Below are 26980 nucleotides of genomic sequence, written 5' to 3'. Positions count from 1 at the left end.
GCCTGGCCTCCCACTTCAAAAACACTGCACAGGCAGCTAGCACCGAGTGGTGGCACTTTCTAGAGGGCTTGGGATGTCCCTGTGGAGGCGTCCTTTCTCTGTGGGAGGCCCTGGGCTTTCTCCAGTGGTTCCGTCAGGGCATGTAGAGTCAGCTAGCCCTGGGCTCAGACCCCAGCTCTGTCACCTACTCTGCTGAGAGATCTTGGCCAAACGGTTACTCTGCTTTTTTGAACCTTGGGTTCTGCTTGTCTCAAAGGGCTGAAGGACAAAGGCTGTAGAGGACTGCCCTGAGGACTGAGTCACCATCTGGTGAACAGCAACTTCAAAACCTCCACTGTAGACCTGTCGTTTATTCTATCTTCCTTGCACCTCTAAACTGTTTCTCTTGGTGAGTCGAGGTTAAAAACTTCATCAGGGAAGGCCTTGAAAAGGAAGAGAAGCCATAAAGGAGAAGGAATTGTTCCACTGTTGTGCTCCGAAGTCAGCGATCCCCCATCGGAATCACCCGGAAAGAGTGTGGCCCTCTTTCGACCCAAGATGTGGGTTGGCTGGGACCCCGGTTTGAGGGACACGGCCCTGGAAGGTGGGGGGGGAGGCGGGCAGTGGCCGCAGCCGCCTGCGGGCAGAGTAGGCCTGGGTACTAAGAGCCCAGCATCCACCCGACTGCCGGCTCCCCCGGTCCCTGCCCAGCCAGCCCGACGCTCAGAGCTGTGTCCCCTCACCTCATGTCACCCGTGCTATGGGGGCAGCCCAACCTTCACCTCAGTGGTGTCTTATGTTCCAAAGAGCCACAGAGGCTCTTGGCTTCCACGGAGACCTCAGGAGGAGGGAAATATCTAGGGAAGGCTTTCCTCAAACTTGGAACTCACAGAAAAAAAACATCCTGGATCAGATTTCCTTTGCTCACGGATCTTGTCCCGGAATCCAAACAGCCCCTCAGCCTCAGCACCAGCCCTGCTGCGCAGAGTATAATGGAGGTACTGTGGAAGATATTATATGTGCGAAGGGGGAGAAAAGGGCATATGAGAAAAGTGCTTGAAAAAAATGGATGGTTTTTAAATATGAAAAGTTTGGAAAGGAGAGAGGCACATTCGCCAGGCATGACCTTGCCACAGTCACCGAGGCTCCCTGCTGAGCCTGGACCCTTCCTTCACTGCGTCTCCCGTGGGCTCTGGGTCTGAACGACACAGAAGTCTAAATGACCTATTTATTTTGATAAGGCCTCAAAGTGGGATTTTTGGGCCAGCCTTATGTGGAAAAGCAATTTGTATGGACTAGATTAATTGGGTGTTTGCCCAAATTCCCCTCCACATTGGGCCATGTAGACACAACTAAAGTGCGGGCTTTTTGGTCAAATCCGCCTCAGGTTTAAAAGGATTCCAAGTAGGAAAAAGAAACCCTAACAGTTCACTCAGGTAACAGCGCTTGAGGAGAAATGAGAGGTAGTCTGCATTGGACTCCGTCCGCCTTGCTGAGGACCCTGGTCTGAACGGCCGGTGCTGACATTTTCACAGTGAGGTTGTCCTCACTCGCTCTGGCCAAAGGGGATACAATCCTGTGTCTGCTCCACAAATCAGCTTCTACACCCTTTTCTTTTCGAGGTCTGCAGGTCAAGGCTCCCTGGTGATAGTCTGATGTTTACGGGCCTGCCCTGTTCCGTCTTCTTGTGTAATTCTTCATGCATGTATCCCCCCTTGGTTGGTGAGGATCTTTTGGAAGAGAGGGACTGTGTCTTAATCACCTTTGTTTCCCTCACCCACCCCGAGATCCTTCCCCTCCCCAACACTAGCTTATTGGACTTAATCAATATCTCTTATCCCACAGTACATTCATTCATTCAACCATGTTTTACTGAATGTCTACTGTGGTGCCAGACGCCTCTCTACATGCTGAGAACACAATGATGGCTAGACAAACAGCCCTGCTCTGTGGGACTTACACTCAAAACAAACAGTAAACTACATTGCATATGAGAAGGTGGTGAGAGCCATGGAAAAAGAGAAGACACTGAAAGCAGAGCAGGCAGTCGTGGGATGGGGAGGGCCTCATTGACAATACATAATTGGAGCAAAGACTGGACCTGTCTAATGTTGTGAGAACAGAGCTCTCCCTAGCGCCATAATTTCCTCACGAAGAGAGACCGGCTCACACTACACTGATCTGAAAGCCCTCCTGGAAAATTGATGCCCTTTTATTAGCTCTTTATTTAGTGAGAATTACTTTATGTTGGGAGACAACAAAATTAGTGAAAAAACCTGACAGTATCTTTTTGGCATTTTGGGGTGAGGACAGTAAGAGGTGAGATGAGTCTAGTCTAGTCTAGTCAAACCAGTTTCTGCAGATTTGGAATCAGGCTTATTGGCAACTCTGAGGTCTTCCCCTCACACTGACTTAGGATTGCCAATCAGATCAAGAAACTTAGAATCCCAACGCTGCCTGTGATTTGCCTGTTGAGCTGCTTTGGAAATGGTTTGCAGGAAAGGGCGATTCTCTAGGGTCAGTGTAGGAGGAGTGGACAGGTCAGCTCATGGTGTAGGAATACTCCATCTTTGTCAAAGCCTGGTAGGTAAGCATGAAATGCTTTTGTCCCTGAGTCCTGCATCCACACAACAAAAACACAGTAGTTTTAAAGAAAAAGAACCACCAATTCTTGGTAGGTGGAATGTGATCTCACTTATATAACAGAATCCGAGGCTTCTTTTCAGACTGGAAGAGACCTCAGACATTATCTAAACCAGACATGCAAATTAGCACAGGCCTGGAGGCCCAAAGCCTGAGAGAAAGCATATGTGGCCATATACGAATTTTAATAGAAATTGAAAGTATGACTCATAGCATAAAAACTACCATTCTCTAAACTCCTCTAGGATATTGGGCAGGGCTGATAATTATTTTACAGGCAGGCCAAAGACTTCTTAAGCTCAAAGATTTTTCAAAATTATACCAAGAATGATTTTCATCTCTTTGGAAGAGGGTTACGTAAATGTTACGAAGCATGACGTTGTTTGTGGTGTTCGTAAGGGAGCCTAAAGATTTTCATTAGAAGGAATTCCATAATTTTTCTTTAATCTATTCCAAGCAGGGAAACAGCTTATTGCAACGGGAAGAACTCTGGATTGGGGTTCAGAACTCCTTGATCTGCTTCCCATCTCTGCTGGTTACCAGTTGCGTGGATTAAGGCAAGTGACTTCATCTCTCTGAATCTCAGTTAACCTATCTGTAAGAGGTAGGTACTTGGGGGAAAAAAACAATTCTTCTAAATTTAAGAGTTTGGAAAACCAAATGGCTCCTTTAATCTCCATAGGGTTCTACTGAGGAGAAATGAGATCACGTACGTGAAAATGCTTTATATACTCCAAAGTGTCTTATAGAATTATAGCTGCTATCTTGTTCCAGAGTTTAATTCATCGGAGATAGGAAGTTAATCTTTCTTGTGTCAACCAAAGCTAATTTCTTTTGGTTCTTTCTTTAGTGAAGGAGAAGGACTGGGTAAATATTTAATTAAATTGTCAAAGACTAGATTTTTCTTCCCCAGTGAATCCATCAAGTAACAGTCAATGGTATTTACTGAATATCTATAGAGCTGGAAAAAAAGGATGCAGGACCAAATTCACAATTAAAGACTACGAGGTAATCTTGTAATTAGGTAATTAGGTTCATAGATAGCTTGTGAGTGTGGTAGGGGTTTGAGAAGAGATTGTAGTCTTTGGGAGTAACAAAGAAATATCCTAAAGAAGGCGGGACTTGAATTGGGCTTTGAAAGGTATGTCGATTTTTGTTAGACAAAGTAATAATCCAACTTAATTACCACTTTTTCTTTAGAGTATGCCTGACACGAGAAATTGAACTTTATCAAAGAGGCATGTTTAAACTTTTTCTTGATCCTCCCGGGTGGGAGCTTCCAGATCCCTGAGATGAGAGAGGAAAAGCCCGCATGAGTCCTGGTTAGTGTTTTCTAGCTGTAATATTTCTTCTTCAAAGACTCAATGTTCTCCAAAAGGATAATTCATGAAAAATAAGTTCTTTATTTTCTTAGATTGGGGCTTCTCTAAAGAGAGTAAGTTGTTAACATTTATAAAAAGAACTTGGGAAAAATTTTTATATTAAAATAACAAATGATACTACCAATGCTTTGGCTTTTCACTAGAAGATGCCCCAAACCCCTACACCTCTATCTGGAAGGAGAGAAGCTTCTCTCTCTCTTTCTCCAGATAGAGGAATAGACAGATTACATAGATAGATAGATAGATAGATAGATAGATAGATAGATAGATGATAGATAGAAAGAAAGAAAGAAAGAATTTGGTTTATGAGCATGAGATTAAGCAAGCTTCTTTCAAATACTTTCCAACAACTACTGCCCCCCATACAACCTCCCTGTATAATTTCTATATCAGTATATTTTGCAAAACAAATGCATTTGGAATACTGTGTGTTGAGGTGCCCACCAGCAGGTGCTCTGGAGCCCCTGTGGACCTAGTATTTTCTTTTCCAAGTACTTTGAGACCTCACTACTCAAAACAGCCAACAGGGGTCACTTCTAGCTTCTATTACAAACCGAGACCACATGGTAATAGAAATGGAGTTACATCAACCCAGGCCAATTTCACTCTGAGTCTGAGCTCTATTATCTGGAATGGGATGAAATGTCTGAGTCAAAGTGAAATTTGGTAGAGATGAGAGGCCTAAAATAGTAATACTCAAGAGTCTGGAGATGAATTGGAAATTCAAAACTCAAATGGCCCACTTAGTAAGTGTGAAATGCTACTGGGAAACTGGCATTAACGGTGGTGGGAGCTGCACCCCCCGCCCCAGCACTGTCATGGGAGGCCCCTCCCTGGCGATGGGGGTGGAGTTGATGTCTGGCTGAACAATCGGAAGGGTGTTCTTGAGGTCAAGTGTCCTCCAAATACCTTTCCCACAGCCTTGTTCTGTCCCCCTCCCCCCACCCAGGTTTCCTTAAAGCCATTTTCTCCTATTAAAATGCAACAGGGCTCATCCATTCATTGTCACCATCATTAATGTTGCAGGACAAGTTGGTGCCTAGTCGGTTCTGGATTTCTCCAGGAGCACCTAAGAGCAGCTTCAATAAACATAAAGACAGAAAGACAAAAGACATGCCCAAGGAGAGCAGGAGGAAGGCAGGAAGGCCAAAGTTGTGTGAACTTGTAAGCAGCCAGGAACAGGATTAGGGGCCTGAACGCCTTCCAGCACAGGGACAGAAAAAGGCCAACACTGCGGTGGCAGAAAGGGTGGCCATACAAAGCAAGGAAGGCACATTATTTTCTCCCTTCAGTATGCAAATAAAGCTCCAGCTCTCAATGGTGGGGGTGGTGTCAGGGGATGAGTTCAGAAGCTATGGAAGGCACTTATTCTAAGAACGCAAATCTCAGCTTTGACCTCCTCGCGGGCTCCTTTGCCCAGCACGGGCACACAGGAATCGAGGTAGGTGTGTGAGCTGGGGTGGCTGGAGTGTCTAGGCATGTGTCTTTAAAACGCTCCCAGGCAATTCTGGCATCTTTCTTTCTCCTCCATGAGCACCGTGGGTCCTGAAGCTTACATAGGCAAGGGACTGCTTACCTGTTGCAATGTGGGGGACATTTCACCACTAGATTTACTAGCCTCGTGTTTATTCACCCTCATTGTAAAAATTAAGTCTACAAAACAGAGGAGCATAGGGGAAGGGAAGGAAAGATCAAACAAGATGAAATCAGAGAGGGAGACCAATCATTAGAGACTCTTAATCATAGGAAACACACTGAGGGTTGCTGGAGAGAGGTGGGTGGAGGGATGGGGTAACTGGGTGACGGGCATGAACGAGGCCACCCGATGTCATGAGCACTGGGTGTTATACGCAACTGATGAATCACTGGCCTCTACCTCTGAAACTAACAATACACTACATGCTAATTAACTGGATTTAAATGTAAAACAATACATAAAAAAATTAGGTTTGCTGCAATCTTCACTGATTGACAGAGTGTTACTCAATATATCATTTCCTTTTCTAAATCTCTTCTTTCTTTTTCTTTATTCTTTTAAGTGTAATATCGACCACAAGGGACTGTGCAATGTTATGTAAATGGTAAAGCATGATAATGAAGAGCGCACCTGTGAAATCCCCTCCCCTGCTTTTGGAAATGCAACACTGAGTACCCCGAGTCAGGTTCCTGATTTTTTTTGGACCTCAGCGGGAATCGATTAGTCTCATCACATCCTCTCGGCAGCTAGGTGACACGAGCTGCCTGGAACCAATGGGCCTTACGGTGGGGTGGCGTGTGGGCTAGGAAGAAGCAGCCGTGGAGACTTGTCCTCCTGCCTGGCGGGCAGGAGGCTGCAGTCACGGAACCTGCTGGGCTTCCTACCAGCTTCGTGATGTGGGGTTAACCTCTCTGTGCCCCAGTTTTCTCAGATGTGAAGTAAGAAATGACAATAGTGCCAACTAAATAGGGTTGCTATGAAGTGTAAATGGGAAGCCAATAGAAAGTTCTTGGCGTGCGTAAGCCCTCCGTAAGCGCTGGCTGTTCTCGTCATGGGGGGAAGGCGCTAAGAAAGGAATGGAAGGAGGTCCATTTTCCTTGCGGTATGACCCTTCCTTGGCTCGGTGCTCCTCTGCCTCTCTTTGCAAGGGAACACGTAACCGGAGGACCCAGATCTGAGGGGCCCCCAAGGGGAGTTTGACGGGCAAAATGGCCCAAAAGGGGGAAGGGGAGCTATCAGCTTTTAATGGGAATCTGCTCCCAGCAAGCTCTTTCTTCTCCTCAGGGCGGGCCTGACCACAGCTTCACAGGAGTTGTCCTGGGGTCAAGCAGGGTAAATGGAAGGCAAGGGAGAAGGAGAAGGCCAGTTCCACGCCCTCTCTGCACCGGATGAAGCCAAAATATCGCTCCCATATGGGGAAACACCACGAACAGTTAGTTGCACAGTGAACTCTTGGAGAATCATTTAAGGCACTTTGCCTATAATTTTCATCCATTGAGCCAGTGGCCTTGTCTAAGACACAGTCCTCCCCCCCCAAGATGCTTAAAGTCTTGCAAGAGAAAAGACTGTTACGACAGAATCTGTTGAGAGCTAAATTGGGAAGACAGTGGGTCCAAGCAAAGTACTGTGGGAATGGATGGATGACCATATTGAGGGGATGTCATCTGACCCGGGCCTCAAGGGGCGAGGCACGTTTCTTCTCCATTAAATATTCAAATACAGCCTGGTGGGTGTGGGGTCAGGGGTAATTTCAGAATCCGGCTTTCTAGGACATAGACTGGGCTGGGGGTGAGACAGGCAAGAAAGGGTATGTGCCACTGTGTGAGGCTGTCACATCCCTGCACCCTGAAGGGACTTAGACTGTTCTGGAACTTGTGTCTGTGGATCCTGCCTAGCTGAACCTGGGCAGCCTTCAAATACACACACACACAGAAAGGCTGGGTTTAGTCTCACAATCCCACCGTGCTGTGGTGGCAAAGTCAACTGATCTGAGTAAGTGGAGGAGACAAGACTGAGAAGCGCCCACTTGGAACTCTAGAAGGTCTGCCTAGGTGTGTATGTCTGCCCCGTGTGACCCTGGGGGACTCATGGTTGACGTCCATGCACCTTTGAATTCTCTCCTGCAGCGTGATGTATGGTGGTCTCTTTCTTTAAAATAATCAATATATCAATCAAACACAGACACCAAAGAGAATGATCATGGAAGATATCTTTGCTTGAATACATTTTAAAAAAATCCTCAAAGGAATAAAATGTATACAATTCGAATTATTCCTGAGACAGAGAAACTCCTTCAAATAAGGGAATACAGTCCTTAACTGCAACTAGAGGAAAAAAAGAAATGTCCCCACAAAATTCCTCTGTACCTTCCTCCCACAAGGCAAGGGCACAATACTGAAAGTTGTTGGCCTCATTATTCTGGAACAAATTTACACTTGTCTTAGGAAACGGGCTAAGTGTTTCCAATAATTTAGAGAAAGCATGTCCTCGTCGCTGTGTGTAACCCACACATGTGTGATAACAGTGCACGCAGCACACCCACGGAAAAAAATAACAGTGCTTTTACTTAAGAGAAAGGAAGGATAATGGTTACTTAGAAAGTGTCCCAGACAAGCTGTCAAATTGAATTCAGAGAGCTGGAGTCTGACTCCGGGACAGGGCTGGCTGGCTAAATTCCCTTGGGATTGGGGTTTCCTGCCTGCTACAGTTTGGAGACAACCATTCTTTGTTTCCCAGCTCGCTCGCTCGCTCTCTCTTTCAATCTCCCTCTGCTGAACACACACACACACATACATACACACACAAAAACATGTAGCTCTCCAAAGAGGGTCAGATCGAAAGCAGACAAAACATTAACTCTGGAATTTCAAAGAAAAACAGTTTAAAAAAAATAAAATGGAGAGAGCGAGCTACTGTCTATTCTAGAATCATAAATCTTGCCTTGGGACCACAGAAACAGCACACGCTCTCTCGCTCTCTCTCTCTCACACACACACACACATTCAGCAATCACCCCTGCTTTGCTAAAAATGGATTAAGGGTATTTCATCATAAAGGAAAAACATAGAATGACAAAGTTCTTAACAGGCCCTCCTGTGAGGCCTCAATACCCTCAAATTTTAAGTGTATGTTAGTTGACACAGACAGAGCCTGTGGAACCGTATAACCTGCTACATGAGAGGTGTTATTTACTCCCTAAAAATACCAGGAGGTTACCTCACAGTATTACAGGCCTTTGCCTACGGGTACACGTGTTCCAGACCCACCCCCCGTGTGCTACCCTTTCCCAGGCATGCCCACGCCAAACACCACGCTCACCCTCCCCTCCCGCAGAGACATCACACTCAGGATGCTGCCCAAAGCCCACCGTCCCCCAAAGGCTGACCTCGAACACATCACCCTCGTTCACTACACCATATACACCACGCATGGCTTTAAGAATAAATATTCTGAACTCATCTCTGCTTTTTTCCCATCGACACAAAGTTTCTCCAGGCAGCTTTTAAATTATGGAAAATTTCAGAGGTATAGAAAAGCAGAGCGAAAAGTCTATGGAACCCCGGAAGGCCCTTTATCCTGCTTTAACAAGCATGGACTCATGGTCAATCTCATTTCAGCTCTACTCCCACCTACTCCCCCTCCCCAGCCCCCATTATTTTGAACCAAATTCCTGGCTCAGGGCTCCTTCCCAGAGCTTCCTGTCCCATAGGGAGACACCCAACTGGACTGCATCTTTCAGTCTCACATAAGCCACCAAGAGGCTACTCAGGGCTTCCCCCTCCCCATGCTCCTGTCATACACTGAGGCCTTGGTGCTTCCCAGGGCATGCTCCTATACCCCCAGAGAAGCTCACCTGGGCCCCTCCCCCAAAACCCAGGCTGAACACATCTGGCCCCCAGCACTACAGCCCCCACACATATGCAACAGAGCCAGACACACTGATTGGTGTCTTTGGGTCGACCAGCTTCCCCTCGTCTCCATATCCATTCCCAGGACCTCCATGTTGCATATCTCCAGAGGCCTCCCATCTTTCACTCTGACCTCTAAAATTCTATCATAAAGGACACCCCAGAGAGGATGTAAATGGCAGGGGGATGGCAAGATTTGGTGATATATCACCCATACTCTAATATACAGCTTTTAACGACTTACTGGCCTTATCTGTAGTATCTCTGATTATCAGCCCCTTGATGGTAGGTGCTGGTTGCACACCATGTTTCTGGGGTTCAGCCTAGTGTCCCAAACATGGTAGGTTCTTAACAAATGAAGACGTGACTGAATAGGGCGTGGGCATGAATCACAGAATTTTGGTCCATTCCTGATTAAGGTACTGAGTGACTTCAAACTCCGCCACTTGTCGCTCACTCCCTGTGTGGTCTTGGCTGGACTCAGTCTTCTCTGGCCTCACATGTCTTCTGTCACATGAAAGGTTTGGCGGGGAGGATGCACAATGTTAGCGTTGAATGATTTTTCATCTCTCCATTACTCTCAGAGAACTTCTTGGAGGTAGCATTTTTTTTTCTGATTGATTACATGCAATTTCATCTTATTCCTTATGAGTTCTGCGTGTATCTCCTTAATAAGATTTTAAGCAGCTTGGACGTCTCACCGATGGTATTACCATGCCATATGATATAGTAAGGTATCCTTCCCCACCTTTGGCACAGTGTTAGCAAACAGTAAGCCCTCAAAAATATTCTAATTATTTTGCAATAATACTACTAATTATTATAATTCATGGAGCTAACATACGGAGCCATTATTGGTATGTCAGATACCATGCGAAGTGACTTGTGAGTACTATCTCAGCCCTGAAGGGGTCCTAAAACTGTCCTCATTTTATACACAAGGAAACTAATGCAGCAAAAATAAATGACTTGTTCAGGGTCATATGGTCCAAGTCCAGAGCTTGAGTTTCTCATCAATGTTATAATGTTGAAATAAGAGATGAACACCCGCCTTGGGTAAATTCAGGGCACTAATGGGATAATTTAATTAATTTAAATTTAAAATATTGTTAGCATGCTTGAATTAAATATGTTGAAAGGGTGAGGTGAGAAATAGCTTGGAGGGAGAAAAGAACCCAGAGACCTAAGTGTGAGCCCTGCTCTACCCTAAGACCTGGGGGACTTCCCACGAACCCCGTAATCCCTCCGGGCCTTGTTTTCACCATCATCAGTGAGAATAATCATCATACCAGCCCTGCTGTCTCACCGTGATGTTGTGAGGCGCGAATGAGATAATGGATGTGCAAATGCTTGGCAAACAATAAAGGGCTGCAAAAAGGGCCCGTTGCTATGTGCGTGGGGGCCCCTGCCATCTGGAAATCTCCTTGAGAGAAGCCGGGCTCTTGTTAGCATGATCTTCAGCGCCCGTTAGGCATTTCTCTACAAAGGACGTGGAGAGGTAGTTGCTCCCCCCCATACTTACAGTGTAAGCAGACAGACTTTTTATCCATTAGCCAAGGCAACTGCTAGAGACGGCTGAGGCTATTCCGCAGGCAGACACCCGACCCGCATTCAGGTTTTGCATTCAGCAGCAGGTTCGGAAAGCCTTCCCTGGCTGGGGCAAGCAGCTCAGTGCTACACGGGCCCTTGGCAGGTTTATGAGTTCCAGGAGTTAATAAACAAGGAGCTCAATATCCTCTGACTTTTGGAGAGTCTGAGGTATTTAAACAGATCCAGCATGAGGAGCTAAGGAAATGAGGGTTTAGGCATGCAAAACAGCTCCGAAGGAGAGATGGGCGGATCACTGCACGCGGATTGTCTGGCTGAGAGCACTGGGAGGCCCTAGGGTTTACCCCCAAAACAAGGTGGAGCTCCGACCTGCACCCCCAAACACCCTCCAACCCCACTGTGTAGGGCAGAGAGAACAGGTTTGGAGAGTCAATGGTCCTGGCTCCAGCACTCATATGTACTTGGAAAGGCCACTTAAATTCCAGACCCCCCAGTGTCCTATAAAATCGAGGTCACCTGGGTAGTGCGGTTGGTTGGGCATCCAACTCTTGATTTTGGTTCAGGTCATGATCTCAGGGTCGTGGGATTGAGCCCAGCATCGGGGTCATTTAGATACATAGAATGAGAGCGTATAAGAGGAATTTCTGAGATGTGAAGAGAGGTACTAATGCAAACTTGTCAAAATCAATGATAACTGTAACATTGTCAATGACGATGATGAAAAGAACAAGTCAGGATCATGGGATTCCTCCACTCAACCTGCACCTTCTCTACTGAACCATCAGGTCCTGCTCTAGGGGTCAGGAAAGGTCAAGATCAACTGCCCAGTGTATCTCTAAGAAAACCTGGTGGGGGCTCTGAGCTGGGTCCTCTCCCTCTAGTTTGCGTCTGCCCTGTAGCACAGGGCTTCTCGATTTTGGCTGCAGGTTATGAGAGTAACCTGGAGAACTCCAAAAAATTCCCAATGTCCACGTGTCACTCCTAGCTGTTCCAAGTTAATTGGTCCTGTGTGGGGCCTAGGCATCAGTAATTAAAAAAATTTTTTTAAAGATTTTATTTATCTATTTGACAGAAAGACAGCACAAGCAGGGGGAGAGGGAGAAACAGACTCCCCGCTAAGCAGGGAGCCCAACGTGGGGCTCTATCCCAGGACCCCGAGATCATGACCTGAGCCAAAGGTAGGCAGACACTTAACCGACTGAGCCACCCAGGCACTCTTTATATATACATTTTTTTAATTTAAATGTCTTATTTTTTTATTGTGATAAAACATCCTAAAAGAATTGACCATTTTGACTATTTCTCGGTATGCATTTCAGTGGCATTAAGCACGTTCATTGTATAACCCCCGCCATTGGAACTTTTTCAGTTTTCCAAACTAAAACTCTGCACCCATTCAACGACAGCTGCCCATCATCCCCCTCCTCCCAGCCCCAGTAACCACCATTCTACACCCTGTCTCTATGGCTCTGCCTATCCGAGATGCCTCATAGGAGTAGAGCCGTACAATATTTGTTCTAGGGCACCAGTATCTTTAAAAAGCTCTCCAGGTGATTCTCTGTGCAGTTGAGACCAGAAGGTAACGCCAAGCAGAGGTTGTGTATGAATTCATCTTTGGGAAAAGCGAACAGGACAGGGCGTGGATGGAGATGATAGTGGGAAAATTGGGGGTAGGGGGACAGGACAAAATAATGGGGAAAATTTCAAATCTCTGCTGAAACAACATTTAGGCCAGATATTGTCTGCGTGGACATCCAACGAGAAGGGACGAGCTGTATGTTTCAGGGAGACCATTTGGAGCAAGGAAAGTTTGAATCCTACAACCTGGGTTTGAGTCGTTGCGATGCTGTTGACTAGCTGTGTGCTCTTCAGTGAATGGTTTCGTATTGCTGAATCTCTATCTGCAAACTGGAGAGGATCTTAGCTACCTCTCAGGGATGCTGCCAGGCCAAAAGCAGAAGCAAAGCTTGTGAAAGTGTCAACGGCATTACAAAATCCTCTCTGGACGACAGTCAACAGTCATGGCTGCTACTGTAAATGGGTAACAATTGCTTCCCTCCTACTTTATTTTTTCAAGTGCATTAGCCTTGAGAAGTAAAGGTCAAGAGAGCACCACTGTTTTAACTGGGGCCAATCTGTGACTATAGAATACTTAATTTAAAGGGGCTTACAGACTGTTATAAATTAATTTTTAAAAATCAAGTCTTACTTCCTGGGCACAAATAACCCTTAGAGAGTGCAATCATTTTCGAGAGACAAGCTGGAAGGGTGATTATGCCATTTTTAAAGCAAAAAGGCATTCTAATTTGATAAGTGAATTGAAGAAACACGAATAGACGTCATCTCCTCAACTTCTTTCCTTTGTGCTTGATGCTAGCACCTGCCCTTTGTGAAGCACCACACACACACACACACACACACACACACACACACACAGAGCTCTGGTGCTCTTGACGTACTCTGGGTTTGTTTGGGGCTATATATGTTTCTCATTCAAACAAAATGGAACCAAGGTTGCACTGTGTCTTCTCTTTATTTTTCCATTTAATATTTTAAGTAATAAAGATAGAGAAAAAGCATGCACACATGAGAGAGAGAGAGGGAGAGAGAGAGAGGGATATGGGGAGGAGGGTGAAAAGGAAGGAGAGAGAAGCCTGATTAGCTTTGTCTTGCTAATGCACTTTGTTTTGTGGGTGATGGGCCTTTCAGACAGATTCAGACCACCTCACAAGGGGGGAGGCGACACAGAAGCAAGACAGCTCAAGTGGAAAGCTTTACTGGGGACAAAAGACGCACCTGCAAGGCACAGACTTAATGGTCTCTAGAGGCCAGGGCCGATGTTGGGAGATAAATGCTCCGCACCACCTGAATGAGGTCCTGGCAGCATGCGTTTGCCTGGATACTAGAGTTAATTTATTTCAGAAGAGGGTGGTTGCCCAGCAAGAGCGAGCTATTCCTGCACGAAGCCTGAATAAGCCCACTGGCATTACAAATGCACGGCCGCCTGTACACAAAAGGGCCAAGGGAAGGAAATGCAGTGTGGTAGGTAGAGGCGAGAGGCTGAAAGCTAAGACCCCTGGAGGAGTAATGAGTTGCTTATCAATGCAGTTCAATTCAGACTTGCTTCTAAATGAAAATCTGTATTTTAAGCCCAATATCAGATATTCTCTTATTGGCTCTGTCCCAGAGCCTCACTGGTGGCCAGCAGGCTTTAGCCTGTAGAATGAAAGGAACTTTGAAGGATCCCCCTTCCTTCTTCTTTCCTCCCTTTCCTTTCCTCCAGTGCTTCCTTTCCGCTTGCCCCCTTCCTTCCAAGAACTGGATCCCTATCTACAAATGAAATTAGCTAAGTATACCAAATCACAACAGAGGGGCCCTGAATGAAGGCAGAGCCCTCACCCGGGGCTCTACGACTTCTCTTTAGAAGTCAGGTGCTCAAGAGTCAGGGCTTGACTCCTCCTGATTTAGTTCGGTCCTTTTATTAGACAGGAAACAAAGATTCAGGGCATGAAGCGATTTCCCCAAACGAAGACAAAGATGCCCTGACCTCCAGTCTGATGTCTGTCACTATAATACATTTCCCTCATGACAGACGTCTGCAACACGACGTTAAACAGGTCAGCAAGCAACATGTGGCTTGGGCTGCAGAATGAGTCAATATAACCTTCGTTTTCATGGCAAAATTCAAAAAATCTGATTTGGAAAGGAAAACGGTAGCATAAAAAGGACTAACCCTGGGTGGGGCGGGGGGGCGGGGGAGAGGAAGCAAACGAAACCACAAAAGTTTAAAAGCAGATTCACCACGTTATATATTCCTTCCTCCACATTTTCTGGTCATCGTCTGATTAGAAATTGCTAACAGCGAACACAAAGTCCTATGTGCTCAAAGGTGTGACCGTGGCCAAGACACCCACAGGCATTATGGGTCTGCCTCCTCCGTAACCTGTGAGCACTCTTAATCAAATGGTCTCTAAGGCTTTTCTCTTAGAAGAGCTTTAAGTTTCTCTGAAAAATAATGCTGTGCTCTACCACACGGCACCTGTACCGAGAACTTCTGCCCTCATTCATTCTCTATTAGAGCAGATGGACATCACAGAAAAAGTAATAAAGTAGGAAGCCAAGGAAGAGAGCACGGCTGCCGTTCTCCTATTCGTTCCTTAAGCCTCCCCTCAATATTCCCCTCCTCCATGGATTTTTTTTTTTTTTTTTTTTGCCTTGGGCTGATTTTTTTCACTTAACATATTTTTCTCCCTTAAACCAGGTACCATGAATTATTCACTTGTTTAAATGCCTGGAATCTAAAGCAGTATCTGGAGCAATAAATCCTCACAATGGTCCATAAATAAGATGCTGAGAAATGCTATTATAATAAAATCCTCACTAGCAAAAAATCATTTGTTGAGGTTGTTTTCTGCCTCTCTCAACCAAACCAAACCAACTAGACCAAATCCCCAAATCACCACTTTAAAAATGAATTGGCATTGCTAAAATTTGTGAGGGGAAAAACAACCCTTAAAATGTGGCTTTGCAAGAATCCTTAAAAAGAAATCTTCATCTCATTATCTTCAATGGAGGAAGGCCCTGACTTCCAGCTCTGAAAGGGAGCAGTGCTCCGAGAACAACCCCTTTTATTTCATGGTGTAACAACTTCAAGTCCTATCTTTGATATTATTACAAGATATTTAAAAACGTTGCTCTATTTTTGCAGCTAGTGCAAGTGGGATAAGGTTTGGCTTCTTGCCTTGTATGCTAGAAAAAAACACAAGAGATTTGGTGCTTGCAAATTAACAAAGAGAAACCTCAATAAAATGAGTTGGGAGGCCAGAAAGGGGAACCCAGAGGGGGGCCACTACCACTCAAATGTAAGTTACAGGAAGAATTGTCAATTACGGACTTCCACAGATGTGTCAATTACCTACCACAACAGAAGACTCTCCAGCAGGAAAGAATCATCAGTTACAGGCCCCAACAGGAAAGATGTAGGTTGCCTCTCTCCTATAAGAAATCCGCTACCCCTGAATCTCAGCCAATGAGACAGTCATCACCTTGAGCTCTTTTCTCCTCTGGACTTCCATTCAAAAGAACTCCTCCCAACTTCCTCCATCTTCTCCATAAAATAATGTTCCTCTCCTTTGTTTGCTGGGCTTACCTATGGTTTTGCCATAGCATATTTATCCAGAATTCCTATTCTCTGCTATTCCCAAATAAACCCATTTTTTTTCTGGTAAAATAACCACCAGTTCTATTTTTAAGGTTAATGGTGCACAGATTCGGGGGTGCCTGAACCAGTCTTAACAGCACGGAATGGTGCCACACCTGGTACTGAAGAAAATGCATGAGAGAACAGACTCACCTTCTTTGACACTCAGTCGTGAGGATTGGTCTGTGTGGGAGGTTGTGTTATAGGCCAACAGTGAACCTGTAAGGCAAAGCAGAAGCTGGTTATAACAAGATGTTCTTCTGAGATCAAGAACAGAAGATGGAATGAGAAGGGATTGGGGAGGGGAATAGACGGGGTGTAGGGAAGAGAGACAGATGGCTCCTTGCAAGAAAGAAAGAGTTACTGGAATCCATCTTGGGGGCAAGGTACTGGATTCCTGGAGTTCCCCTGAGAGTAAGTTAGGACAGAACACTTGCGGGTGGGATACGCATAGCCCTCCCCAGCAGGCACGTTAATGATTCGAAGTTCTTGGGTGTCCACACCATGACATGGCAGGAGCACGGGACTGGGAATCTCACTGTGGGACCATGGGTAAATCTAGATTTTGATTTCTTCAGCGGAAAAATGAAGGAGTTAAACTATAGCCAGAGTTGGCAAGCTTTTCTTATAAAGACCAGATAGTAAATATTTTAGGCTTTGTGGGTTAAATACAGTCTCTGTTGCACATTCTTTTTTGTTTTTGTTTTGTTTTGTCCATGGGCCAGAGTTGGCCAGATTTGGGCAGATTTGGGCAGATTTGGCCTGCAGTCTGTCGTTCTACCACACCCTGGAGGAGAAGCTATGCAATTCCCGCTGCTATGATACCCTGTGGGTTTAAGGACAGGGCCTTTTACTGGTGGGTGAGCTCCTTGGATATTATTCCTTGTCGGTGGAGGGGAGTGTTGGCAGTTGGGAAGGGGCACGGGGCGGGGGGGGGGGGGGCAGGTGGCGGGAGTTCCAGCAGCTACTCTTGCCTTCCTTTGCAAATGTCTAGGAGAATACAACTGAACGTGAGGCATGGGACGTTGAACCTTCTGTCATCCCAGAGGCCGCTATACAGTCTCTTAAAATTGAACTTGAACGTGTAAACTACTGATTTGAGGCCCTCGTCTACGAATTTTCAGGAACGATAGTTTTTTGTGCTGCATGTAAAAATTCCCCCTTTCCCCTAAAATTAAGCTTGTTCCTTAGTTTCAAAAGAATCCAGGAATTTTGTTTTATAAAATGCAGGCATTTTTGCAGTTCCTGAGCTTCTCCTGGGGAAAACTCTGAAGTGCTTTCAAAGACCAGGGCTGGGATACGCTTTTACAAAGGACGCGATAAGCCTGCCAGGAGGTGTTTGAGGCTGGGGAAGTCTTTGAAAATTTTCCCTTCTCTGTGCAGACGGGTGGCTGACTTGGGTGCCAGGGCTGAGGACAGGGGATGGGCTGTCAGACGATCCTATTTTTAGTCTCCAGTCATGGCAGGGAGGCCGGCTGGAGCTGCTGCCTCACCCAGCTGTGGGCGTTTGGTTGTGTGCCTCAGAGAAAATGTGTCCCTTCCAGGCCAGACGACGAGGGAGAAATTTTTATAAGAATCCCCCAACTGCCTAGCACCGACGACTTCTGGCTTGGGCAACTGTCACTTCTAGCCCCCCAAACAGCTCCAGACAAAAAAAGAGGAGGGGTGGAGGTGGTATTGAGACCACAGTATGCCAAAGCGTGGACACGTGCACACCGTTTTAGAAATGAGACCAGTCTCGGGCGCCTGGGAGGCTCAGTCGGTGAAGGGTCTGCCTTTCGCTCAGGTCATGATCCTAGGGTCCTGGGATCGCATCCCGCATTGGGCTCCCTGCTTGGCGGGGAGTCTGCTTCTCCCTCTCCTGCCACCCCTCCCCCTTGCTCGTGTTCTCTCTCAAATAAATAAAATCTTAAAAAAAAAAAAATAGAAATGAGACAGTCATGTGCATGGAATATCCCAAGAACCAGATGCGTTTGGTCAGCCCCTTCTCCAAAAATATCAAGGACCAAGTGAGGCTGGGACAATCTCATTTCATTATGGTTGTTATGCAAATGAGACTTGAAAGTTAGACCTGCCTCTTACCACTTACTAGCTTTGTGACCTCCATCAATTTACCTAATCTCGCTAAGCCACAGGTTCCTTCTATATAAAATGGGCTAATAATAACATCCACTTAACACGGTTGTTGCGAGGATTGAATAAAATAATACGTGTCAAGTGCTCAAAAAAGATCTTGGTTGCTAGTGAGTGTTCAGTAAATGCTAGCTGTTATCATGACTATTTTTACATCCCTTCTCCCACAGACACCACAATGACATACAATAAACCCTTTGTAAAAGAGCTTGCTGAGAGTTCGTCTTGTGCTCTGGACCTGGAGTTATGAATGGGTTCTGCTGCAATAAGAAATAACCCTCCATGACTGGAAGGAGGTTAAGAAATAGAACCAAACGTTCCAAGGGAATAGAAAAAAAGGGGTCTCAGGAATAAGACCAAGAATGTCTGCCTCTCTGTCCCCGACATTCTCTCCCTCAGGCTGAAACCTCACGGCTGGAGCAAATAAAGAAAAATGATGGTCTCAGAGGAGCAAACTGCCTGAGTCATTAGTGCAGATTTAGCTGAGAGCACGAAGCTTAGATAAACCACATTTATTAAATTTTCCCCTTGCTGAAAGTTCTTCTTTGGGCGCAGATGAATTCCACAGGAAACTCCCAGAAAGCCGAGAGAAAGGGTCGTTTGACCCCTGCAAAGCTTGCATGAAATACATATTTCATGGTAACCTAGGAAAAGGATTTTGCCCTGAAGACCGTTCTTGGTTCAAGTTTCACTGCTGGAAGGAGGGGCGGTTAGGGGCAGCTGGCCTCCCTCCCCAGGGACCAACATCCCCTTTTCTTCTCCGATTTTTATTTGACAAGTTCTTCAGGCTACAGACGATGGCAGAGTACGCGCGTTTCTTATGGGACTTTGTTCTGATTCAAGAAGGTCCTTCCTGGAGCCTGGCCTCCCACTCTGTGGCTTTGGATTTTTTTTTTTTTTTTTTTTTCTCCTGCTTTCAGGCTCCTTCTGTGCGGGGCTAATGGCTAACTGAGCTCCTAATCTTTCCTGACCCCGTCCTGTCCTAGCGAACAGGCTGTGATGGGAGGAGGGAAGCCAACACTCTTGAATGAAGTAAGCACCAGACACTTTCTATCTCTTCTCTCACTTAATCCTTACACGAGCCCTGTGAAGCCAGCATCAGGTCCTTCTCCTTTTACAGGTGAGAACATCAGCATTCGAAGAAGTCAAGTAATTTGCTCAGGGCCACAGAGGCAGAAAGCCCAGGAAGCAGGATTCCCATACTGGTCTAGCTACAGAACCTGTTCTCAGTCCAGCAGACCCCACAGCCCTCAGGCTAAATCTAAGAAACAGTCAAAACTCACCTATGGTGTTGGGAATCAAGACAGTGGTTACCTTTGTGGAGGAAGAAGGAAAGGTGATGGAGAAAAGGTACAAGGAGGCTTCTGGTCTTTTCCTTGACCTTGACCTGGGGGTGCTCATACAAGTGAGTGGATTCCCTTTGTGATAGTTGAGTTGTACATTTATGCTTTTTGCTTGACTGTATACTTCAATGAAAATGTGTATTTGTTTGCTTACGTACTGTTACTAATGTATGCATGCGAATATATATATATATACATGCACTAATTCGGGGCCCCGAAAAGCATGAAGAGGCTGCTGAGAATGGAGTGCCCCCCCAAAGTGAAAGCATAAGGAAAAAATAATTTTCCAGTTTGGAGTCCATCCGTCACTGGATATTGTATTAGGAATCTTCAAGAAGATGGAAATGAACAGAGTGAGGCTTAGCAGGGGTGAGGTAGCGCCCCAACAATGGGGCTTTCTTTAGCGCTCAAGTCCCCCCACCTAGCCTGCTCTTCATCTGGGACACCTGGAGCAGGGAGACAAGGGGCCAGCCGGTGCCAAAGCCTTTGTCTCCTGCCCGAAGCCTACTGACTGCGGCTCTCCCTTTCTCTGGGCTGCAGTGCATGGGCGGGGGTGGGAGGAGGGAGCAGGGAAATAAGGCTCCATGTTCCAACCACAGGCCCGGCTGACTACAGATGGAGTCCAGGGAAAATCTGGCCTTTTGTTGTGCCTGAATCCTGTTCTCTTTTACTGGTCAGACCCTGGTCTGGAAGGGATAATACTTCACCAGCTTGATTGCCCGGACCCATCACCTTTGCCCGGCCCTCTGAGGCTGTGGGGCAGGGAGGGGGGGGGAATGCCACAGAACGCAAAATGTGTTTTCCATTAAGTTTAAATTAAAAATGGGAATCAAGATAGATACCTTTTCTGCAGTCTCCCTGTCACACAATATATTTCCTTCTCTGGTGCCACCACGATTGAAAAACACAGTGTCTTAGTATTTTTCACGGGTCCGACTCAGAAATACCTACAGAGCACAACTTTTTGTAAAATAAAAAAAGACTCCTTTTCCTTCTCCTGTCTCTGGCCACCCCAAGCCCAGGAACTTCTGGGCTCCCAGAAACCCCAACACCCACCCCCCCCCCAGGGGCCCTGAGTCTGAGCTGCCAATCCGGACGGGCTGTCACTTCCTCTGGGGTCCGGCCCCGCCGTGCCTTGTGATGGCCCAATCTCACTTCCCTCAGCCCTCCGACGGTAAATACAGCCCCTGCCAACCAGGGTGTGCCCGACAGAGATATTGGCCGGGGCCGCTGGTCAGGTCCAGGGTGTGGGGCGGCGCCGGGAAGAGAGAAGGACAGGGTTACTGTGGTGATAGGTTTGGCTTTAATCTGCCTCATTCCAGGAGGCCACGGGGAAGTTTCGGAAAGCATTTATCTCTTGGTACAAATGAAAACAGAAAATGCTGTGGGGAAAGTGGCCTGGCCCTCCACAGGAAAGCCCCACGGGAGAAAGGCTCATTCTAACGGGGAGAAGGGAGGTTGGTTCCCCATCTGTCTTGGATCCTCTCACGTCTGAGCATGAGGCTGTGAGCCTGGCTTCAGAGTGGGACTTAGGAGGCCTGGGTCTTAGCTACCAGGCTGCTCTCCACTGGCTGTATGCCTTTGAACCAGTTTCTGAAGCCCTCTAGACCTCAGTTGCTTTGACTTTAAAATGGGGATTAGAGATAGTTGTCCACATGGTGTCCACAAGGGGGCGTCCAGTCCACGTGCAGTGAATGGCACCTGGGGAGATGCACACCCGGGCCCTGTTGTCCCCAGGAGACTCCAGAATCATCCAAAGTACTATGGGTATCCTCCCTGGACCCCGCCCTCACCAACTTCCTCCCATTTCCAGTGTGGGTGAAGTTACAGAGGGCGGGCATAGGGTAGGGCCACTCTATCTGGGACAACTGAAAAGCCAAGGTATGGAAAATAAGCACCTCCAAGAGCCCAGATAAATCCTAGCATGTCAGGCCATCAGTCAGGGCACCCTGGAAAATAACATTTTAAAATGTGAGTTTGCTATTTAACACTGAAAGGTGGAGCTCGCCTCCCAGACAACCAGAATCAATACTCAAGCACCTTTAGTCCACGTGTGAAATGGATGCCCGAGCTTCTTATCCTACAAGGTTTCCTTTTTTCTGTGGAAGTCCAGAAAGATCAGACACTTTGGAGTGACGAGAGGGCCTCCGACGTTCTTCTGCTGACTTTCCTTAGCCCCTACCACACCTCCTCCAACTCGGCTCTTTCCCTTTCACCTCTTGCCAAAGTGGGTATGTTTGAACCCCAACCCCCTCCTCGGCAAAAGGACAGATGACAAAGCACAAGGAATTAGCACCCCTTTCCCTGCCTCAACTCAGCTGCCCCAGCCTCTGTCCCCAAAGCACTGGCCTCCCTGCCTCAGCACAAAACATCCGCTGGAAGTTAAGTCTGGAAAAACAATAAAGTGTTTGAAGGCAGGGAGTTCCCAGCCATCATGAGAGCAGACAGTCACCAGGCACATGGCCTCCTGGCAGGGGTCTTAGCTGCCTACCCACCCCCCAACACAGAGGGTCCCAGACATAGGCTACCATGCGAAGCTAGACACCAGTTGAAAAGAAGCATGAATCAAGGTTTTTTCCCCATGAAAGTGGATCATTTTAAGTCTAGGTTCCTCAAAAGGCCTTTAGACGATTACAATACTATGTTGGGGCAATTTTTTTTTTTTTTTGAACCTTCATACAGGATTTTAATTTTGGCCTCTGCAGGCAAACGTGGTTTTTATATCAGCGCACAGAGCACTTCATATTTAGCTGTTTCGTTCAACATTGTATCAACTACGTACCTTGTTCCATCTCCTCTTCACCCTGGAAATTTGCTACACTAATAAGCTCCTTTCTGGAAACTTCATATTTTTATTGCTTTGGGGCACCTTCCTCAATATCTACAAACATTTTTTAAAAGAAAGAAGGAAAGCCGCAGCAACGCACTTTTTTTCTTGCCCTGTTCCCTGTACCCCCAAAACACCAAACCTCTGGCCTCCACTGCTTCACGACCTGCTCACTCCTTTGCCCCTTAGTTATCTGCGCCCCTCTGTCAAGGCTACCATGGACCCCCTTATCAAATGACAACTAGGCCTTTGGGGCAGGTGCTGGTCTTGCTTCAGGGTCTGTGGCTTGGGTTCTTCTGTGGTAGGAAATCCTAGTGGGGGCTTGGGTTGCTTATGGATCTGCCCGAAAGCAGGCCTGGGGAATCACATGGCATGAAGGGGCTTTCCCCCACGTCAAGTCAGAATGTGCTCCAACATCTCCCCAACAAAGGTATCTGCCATGGAACCCCAAATTACTGGTCCCTTAAAGGGTTTGGAAGTGCTGTCCCTGATGCTGCTGTCCGTCTATTCTCCCACAAACGAAGTAAAGCGGCCAGTGACTCCTGGACCGCCCCCATCTGATGTGGGAAGAAGCAGAAAGGTAGGCTTCATGGGCCTTCTTGCTTTGCTGGTCTCTGCTTCTCAACGCCCAGCTTCTGTCGCTCGCCCCCACCCCCTGCCCGGTCTGGCTAGCATCACGACAGGACTCTGCGCAAAGAACTTTTTAAAAAAAAATTCCATAAACACTTGAAAGTTGAGAAATACAGATCATTAGAAACTGTTAATTCTCCAAAGCTCAGGGAAAACTGGGTAGAGAATCGCCCCCTTTTCTGAACTTGTTGTTTCTTGGGCTGACCTCATGTTGCAGCAAGACTCAGACATGAGGTAACCGCTCTGGTGTTAGCATACACTGCATCAGCCACGCTCTCTCGCTGGTTACCAGACGCCTCGGAGAGGTGACCAGAAAGCCCGGACGCACCAGTGGAAACTTCCAAAGGCATTTTGAAAATTTTTAAATTTTATAGCCAGCATGTGTTGCTCCCACGTCGTGCACTGTTGTAGCATGAGGCAGAAGATTACAGAGAGGGTGAGTCTGAAGACCCACTGGGCGATGGGGGAGCAAATGAAGAACTAACCAACCCAGAGCCCAGGAGCCCAGGAAAGCAGCCCACAGGCAGGATCCAGAGATCTCAGCTTGGAAAGGGCTTGAAAATCAGCAAGCTCCTTCATTCCAAAGCTTACCTCCTGCAAGATGCCCGACAGCCTCGGCTATGGACAGAAGACGCTGCATCCCAAGGTTGCCCGGCTCTCCCTGCTCAGGGCTGACTGTTACAAAGCCCCCTTGTAGAAAAAGCCCACATCTGTTTTCCTGCAGCTTCAATGCCCTGATCTCAGTACCATCTTTTCTGGCCACAGACAAATCCTTCAATACTTGGGGTCATTGATATACCACTGGGTCTGGATTTCTGATGAGGATTTGGGGCTGAGGTTATTAGCCTGCCTGAAAAAATTCTGTTCCTATCTCTGTGTATGTTTAAGATCAAATGAAATTCATATGAAACTGATGGGAGCCGGGTGCCTGAGAACTCTCATACTGGATAAACTTTTGAGCGAGAACATACTTTCTATCATAAAATCTTTTCCCAAGCTCTTTTCCTTCTCGCTGTGCCAGAAGAAAGTGTCCAAGAGACCCTCGTGCACCCAGAGCCTCTGCTGTGCTCCCTGTTTGGCTAGCAAGGGTGTGTAGCTAGCAGCCAGCAAAGGTGGGGTTTGGGTGTGCCAGAGTGACCCCAAGGATAAGAGGAAGTTAATGTGTAAATTTTCAAAACCTTAAATCCTAAATCCATGGATCTAGAGTTTACTGGAGGAACTTTAAATCATTGTGCAGGAAAATCCCAGCCAGGGTATCCATCTATTTATAATTACAGGGCAAGGCAGTTTCTGGAAAGGGGTTCTCATGGAAACAGTGTGACTACACTCTGGCAGACCCCACTGGGTCACAGCTCCCTACTTTTTCTCCGTTCCTTACTGTGCTTCCCTTGACATGCCAGGACTGGGTCATTCAGGGCCTGTAGGAGCCAAGGTGACCTTGGCAACTTCACAGGCCCTGACTGGGGCTCCTGCAGCATTTGCCCAGCCTAACCTGACTGGGGGGCAGGGAGAAGAAGAAGAAGAAGAAGCAGAACCAGTTTCCTCTTCCTGGATTGGCTGCATGGGAAATCAGTCTTCATTTGGGGCGGGCCTTGCAGAGTCTCCTCTCAGCCTGGGGCTCCACCCGCGCAGCGTGGGGTGGCTCCCTGGCCCAGACACAGACAGGACACTTACTTTCCCTGAGATAACTGAGATGTGACAGCAGCACTTCGGTGTTGTAGAGGGAAGTGGCTCGGAGGAAGTCCTCCTTGTTCATTTTACACAGTTCCTTGCCATCCATGTTTTGGAAGAAGGACGTATCGATCTCCATCAAGCCATACTCCTTTATCGCCCACTCCAGCCACTGCCGCACGTGCTCCTGAGTCCACAGCGTGGGGTCTGCAGGCGAGACGACCTGTTAGCAAGGGCCGGGCCGCCGGGATCCCCTCCCCTTCATGAAGGCTGGGTAGACCCTCTCTCTCTCCGTCCCTCCCTCTCCTCACCCTCTTCCCCCCACCCCCCGCACCCCTCTCTGGCTCCCTCTCCCCCTCTGTCCCCCAGGGGGAAAGTGGGTTCCCGCCCAGATGGTTCCCTTCTAGATCCCCCCATCTGGCTGTTCCACATCTGGCACTGCCTGAACCACTTAGCCCTTTGGGGAGGCTCTTAGATGTCTCCCTAGGCATCCCGACAGAACATTCTCTTTAAAGTTTCTGCAGGGCAATTAAAACCTTTGCCTGAGAAATGGTGGCATCAAAATGAAAGTATACACAGTTCCACGGACCCAGGGACCAAAGTCTCTGGAAAGGGAAACCATCTGCATCTCAAGAACGTTAATGATTTCACGGAAGAACACGGATCTCTCAGATGGCTACAGAAAAGAACACATATGTATACGCTCTGACTGCAATTCCATCTGCACGGCTGGAAAACCCAGCGGTGTTAGCCTTTAACATAAATCCAACCTGGGTTTTCTCCTTGCGGAGACAGCTGTGCTGAAATCTCTACCAGATCATCCCCCAAACGTTTTTATGATATTTAAGTCCCCAAAGATGAGAAAAAGTATTGGAGAGAGAAAACCTTTCAGGCCTTTAGCCTTTGAGTGGACATAAATACTCTAATGATTGAGGTCATCTCCAGCTAGGACCCACACAGCTCCTTTTTGGCTAGGTATGTGTGTGTGTGAAGGGGGTGTCTAATGCTGGTGATGAGTTCCAGCAAATTCCACAGCGGGTAGGGCACTTGTATCTTATCACTTATCACAGGCTGGAAGCCATCTCTTTCCTTGGTGACCAATTATTAGTAAATCCAATAAACACCTTCGATATGCCCATCATTTAAAAAAAATGCCCATCATACAAGAAAACTACCTGGCTCTTGGCCACATGAAAGATCTGTCCGTGTGAAACATTTAGGCGGGAAACCACATATGTAAGCAACAGATTTTGTGGTGGTAGTTGAAGGAGTCACGGGTGGAAGGAAATACTGAGAACTTGGAGAGTCAAAGAAGGCTTCCTGGAGGAGAGGAGGAGACTTGATATTGTAGGTCAGCTGTCTCCCCCCAGCTTCTACTGGGCCTGCTTTATTATTAGCATGTCTACTTGGTAGGAAGATCTATGCTGCTTCTCAACCCCCTCACCCTCTCATTTTAAGAGTCTGCAAAGGTTCTTGGCAAAAATGGGGACCAGGTTTGAATGATTAGGAATGACCATGGGAAAGGAAGCAAGGTTCCGTTGCCTGCCTCACACCACATGCGAATCCCTCAACACTTTTACTCAGAGCTTCTGCTGATTGCCCTCATTTGCCATGGGTTCGCCATTCCTCCTTAATTTTTATATGTGAGTATCTGGATGGCAGGGGCTGAATTTGCTTTGCAAAGCGTCCAGCCTCCGCCCATGTGTGGGAGTGGTTGCCTTACTGGTGCTGGAGGTGCAGAAGCTGGCAAGAGAGGGGAGGGTAGAATCTGGAGTTATGGGTCACATACTGCTGTGACCTCAGATTTGGGGTGCCTACTATCTGCACCCCGTATTTGTGCAGCTGCTCCACATGTCCCATTTTTCACATATCTAGAAAATCCAGCAAAATGGCTTTTATCTTCATTTTACGATAGAAAGCGGAGTTTCGAAAGGTTAAGTCCCTAACTCAAACTTAAGTCTTTCCTAGGACTTCGCTTAGTGGAGGGGGTGGGTCGCCTTGACCGGAAGCCCCTCCTCTTGCTGTTTCAGGATCCTGCCTTAACTCACCTGTGAGCTGTTCTGCTATTATGCCAAATAACAGAGCTCCTCCTAAACGTTCATTGTACAAGTCCATATATGCATCTCTCTCTCTCTCAGATCAATTTCTTGGTTTGTTTTCCTCTTTTACTCCCCAGAAACAATTAGGCACAGGCCATTGGTAAATGGAAATATTTTGCACCTTTTCAGAATTCTAAAGA

At 47.0% G+C, this 26980-nt stretch overlaps 1 protein-coding gene across 6 annotated transcripts in view; it reads right to left on the bottom strand.

The window, feature by feature from the left end:
• Window positions 1-26980, bottom strand: part of FLI1 (Fli-1 proto-oncogene, ETS transcription factor) — a 122259-nt gene that overhangs the window by 13442 nt on the left and 81837 nt on the right. For all 6 annotated transcript variants that reach the window (XM_026505414.4, XM_057316587.1, XM_026505415.4 and 3 more), the window contains 2 exons: window positions 24745-24948; window positions 16291-16356 (listed from right to left, as the gene is read on the bottom strand). In XM_026505414.4, coding sequence (XP_026361199.1) covers window positions 16291-16356; window positions 24745-24948 — 270 coding nt within the window. The remainder of the gene's footprint in view (window positions 1-16290; window positions 16357-24744; window positions 24949-26980) is intronic.

Source organism: Ursus arctos, unplaced genomic scaffold (genome assembly GCF_023065955.2).
Source record: "Ursus arctos isolate Adak ecotype North America unplaced genomic scaffold, UrsArc2.0 scaffold_22, whole genome shotgun sequence".
In the NCBI taxonomy this organism is placed as follows: domain Eukaryota; kingdom Metazoa; phylum Chordata; class Mammalia; order Carnivora; family Ursidae; genus Ursus; species Ursus arctos.
This window is presented reverse-complemented; position numbering and strand designations above follow the sequence as displayed.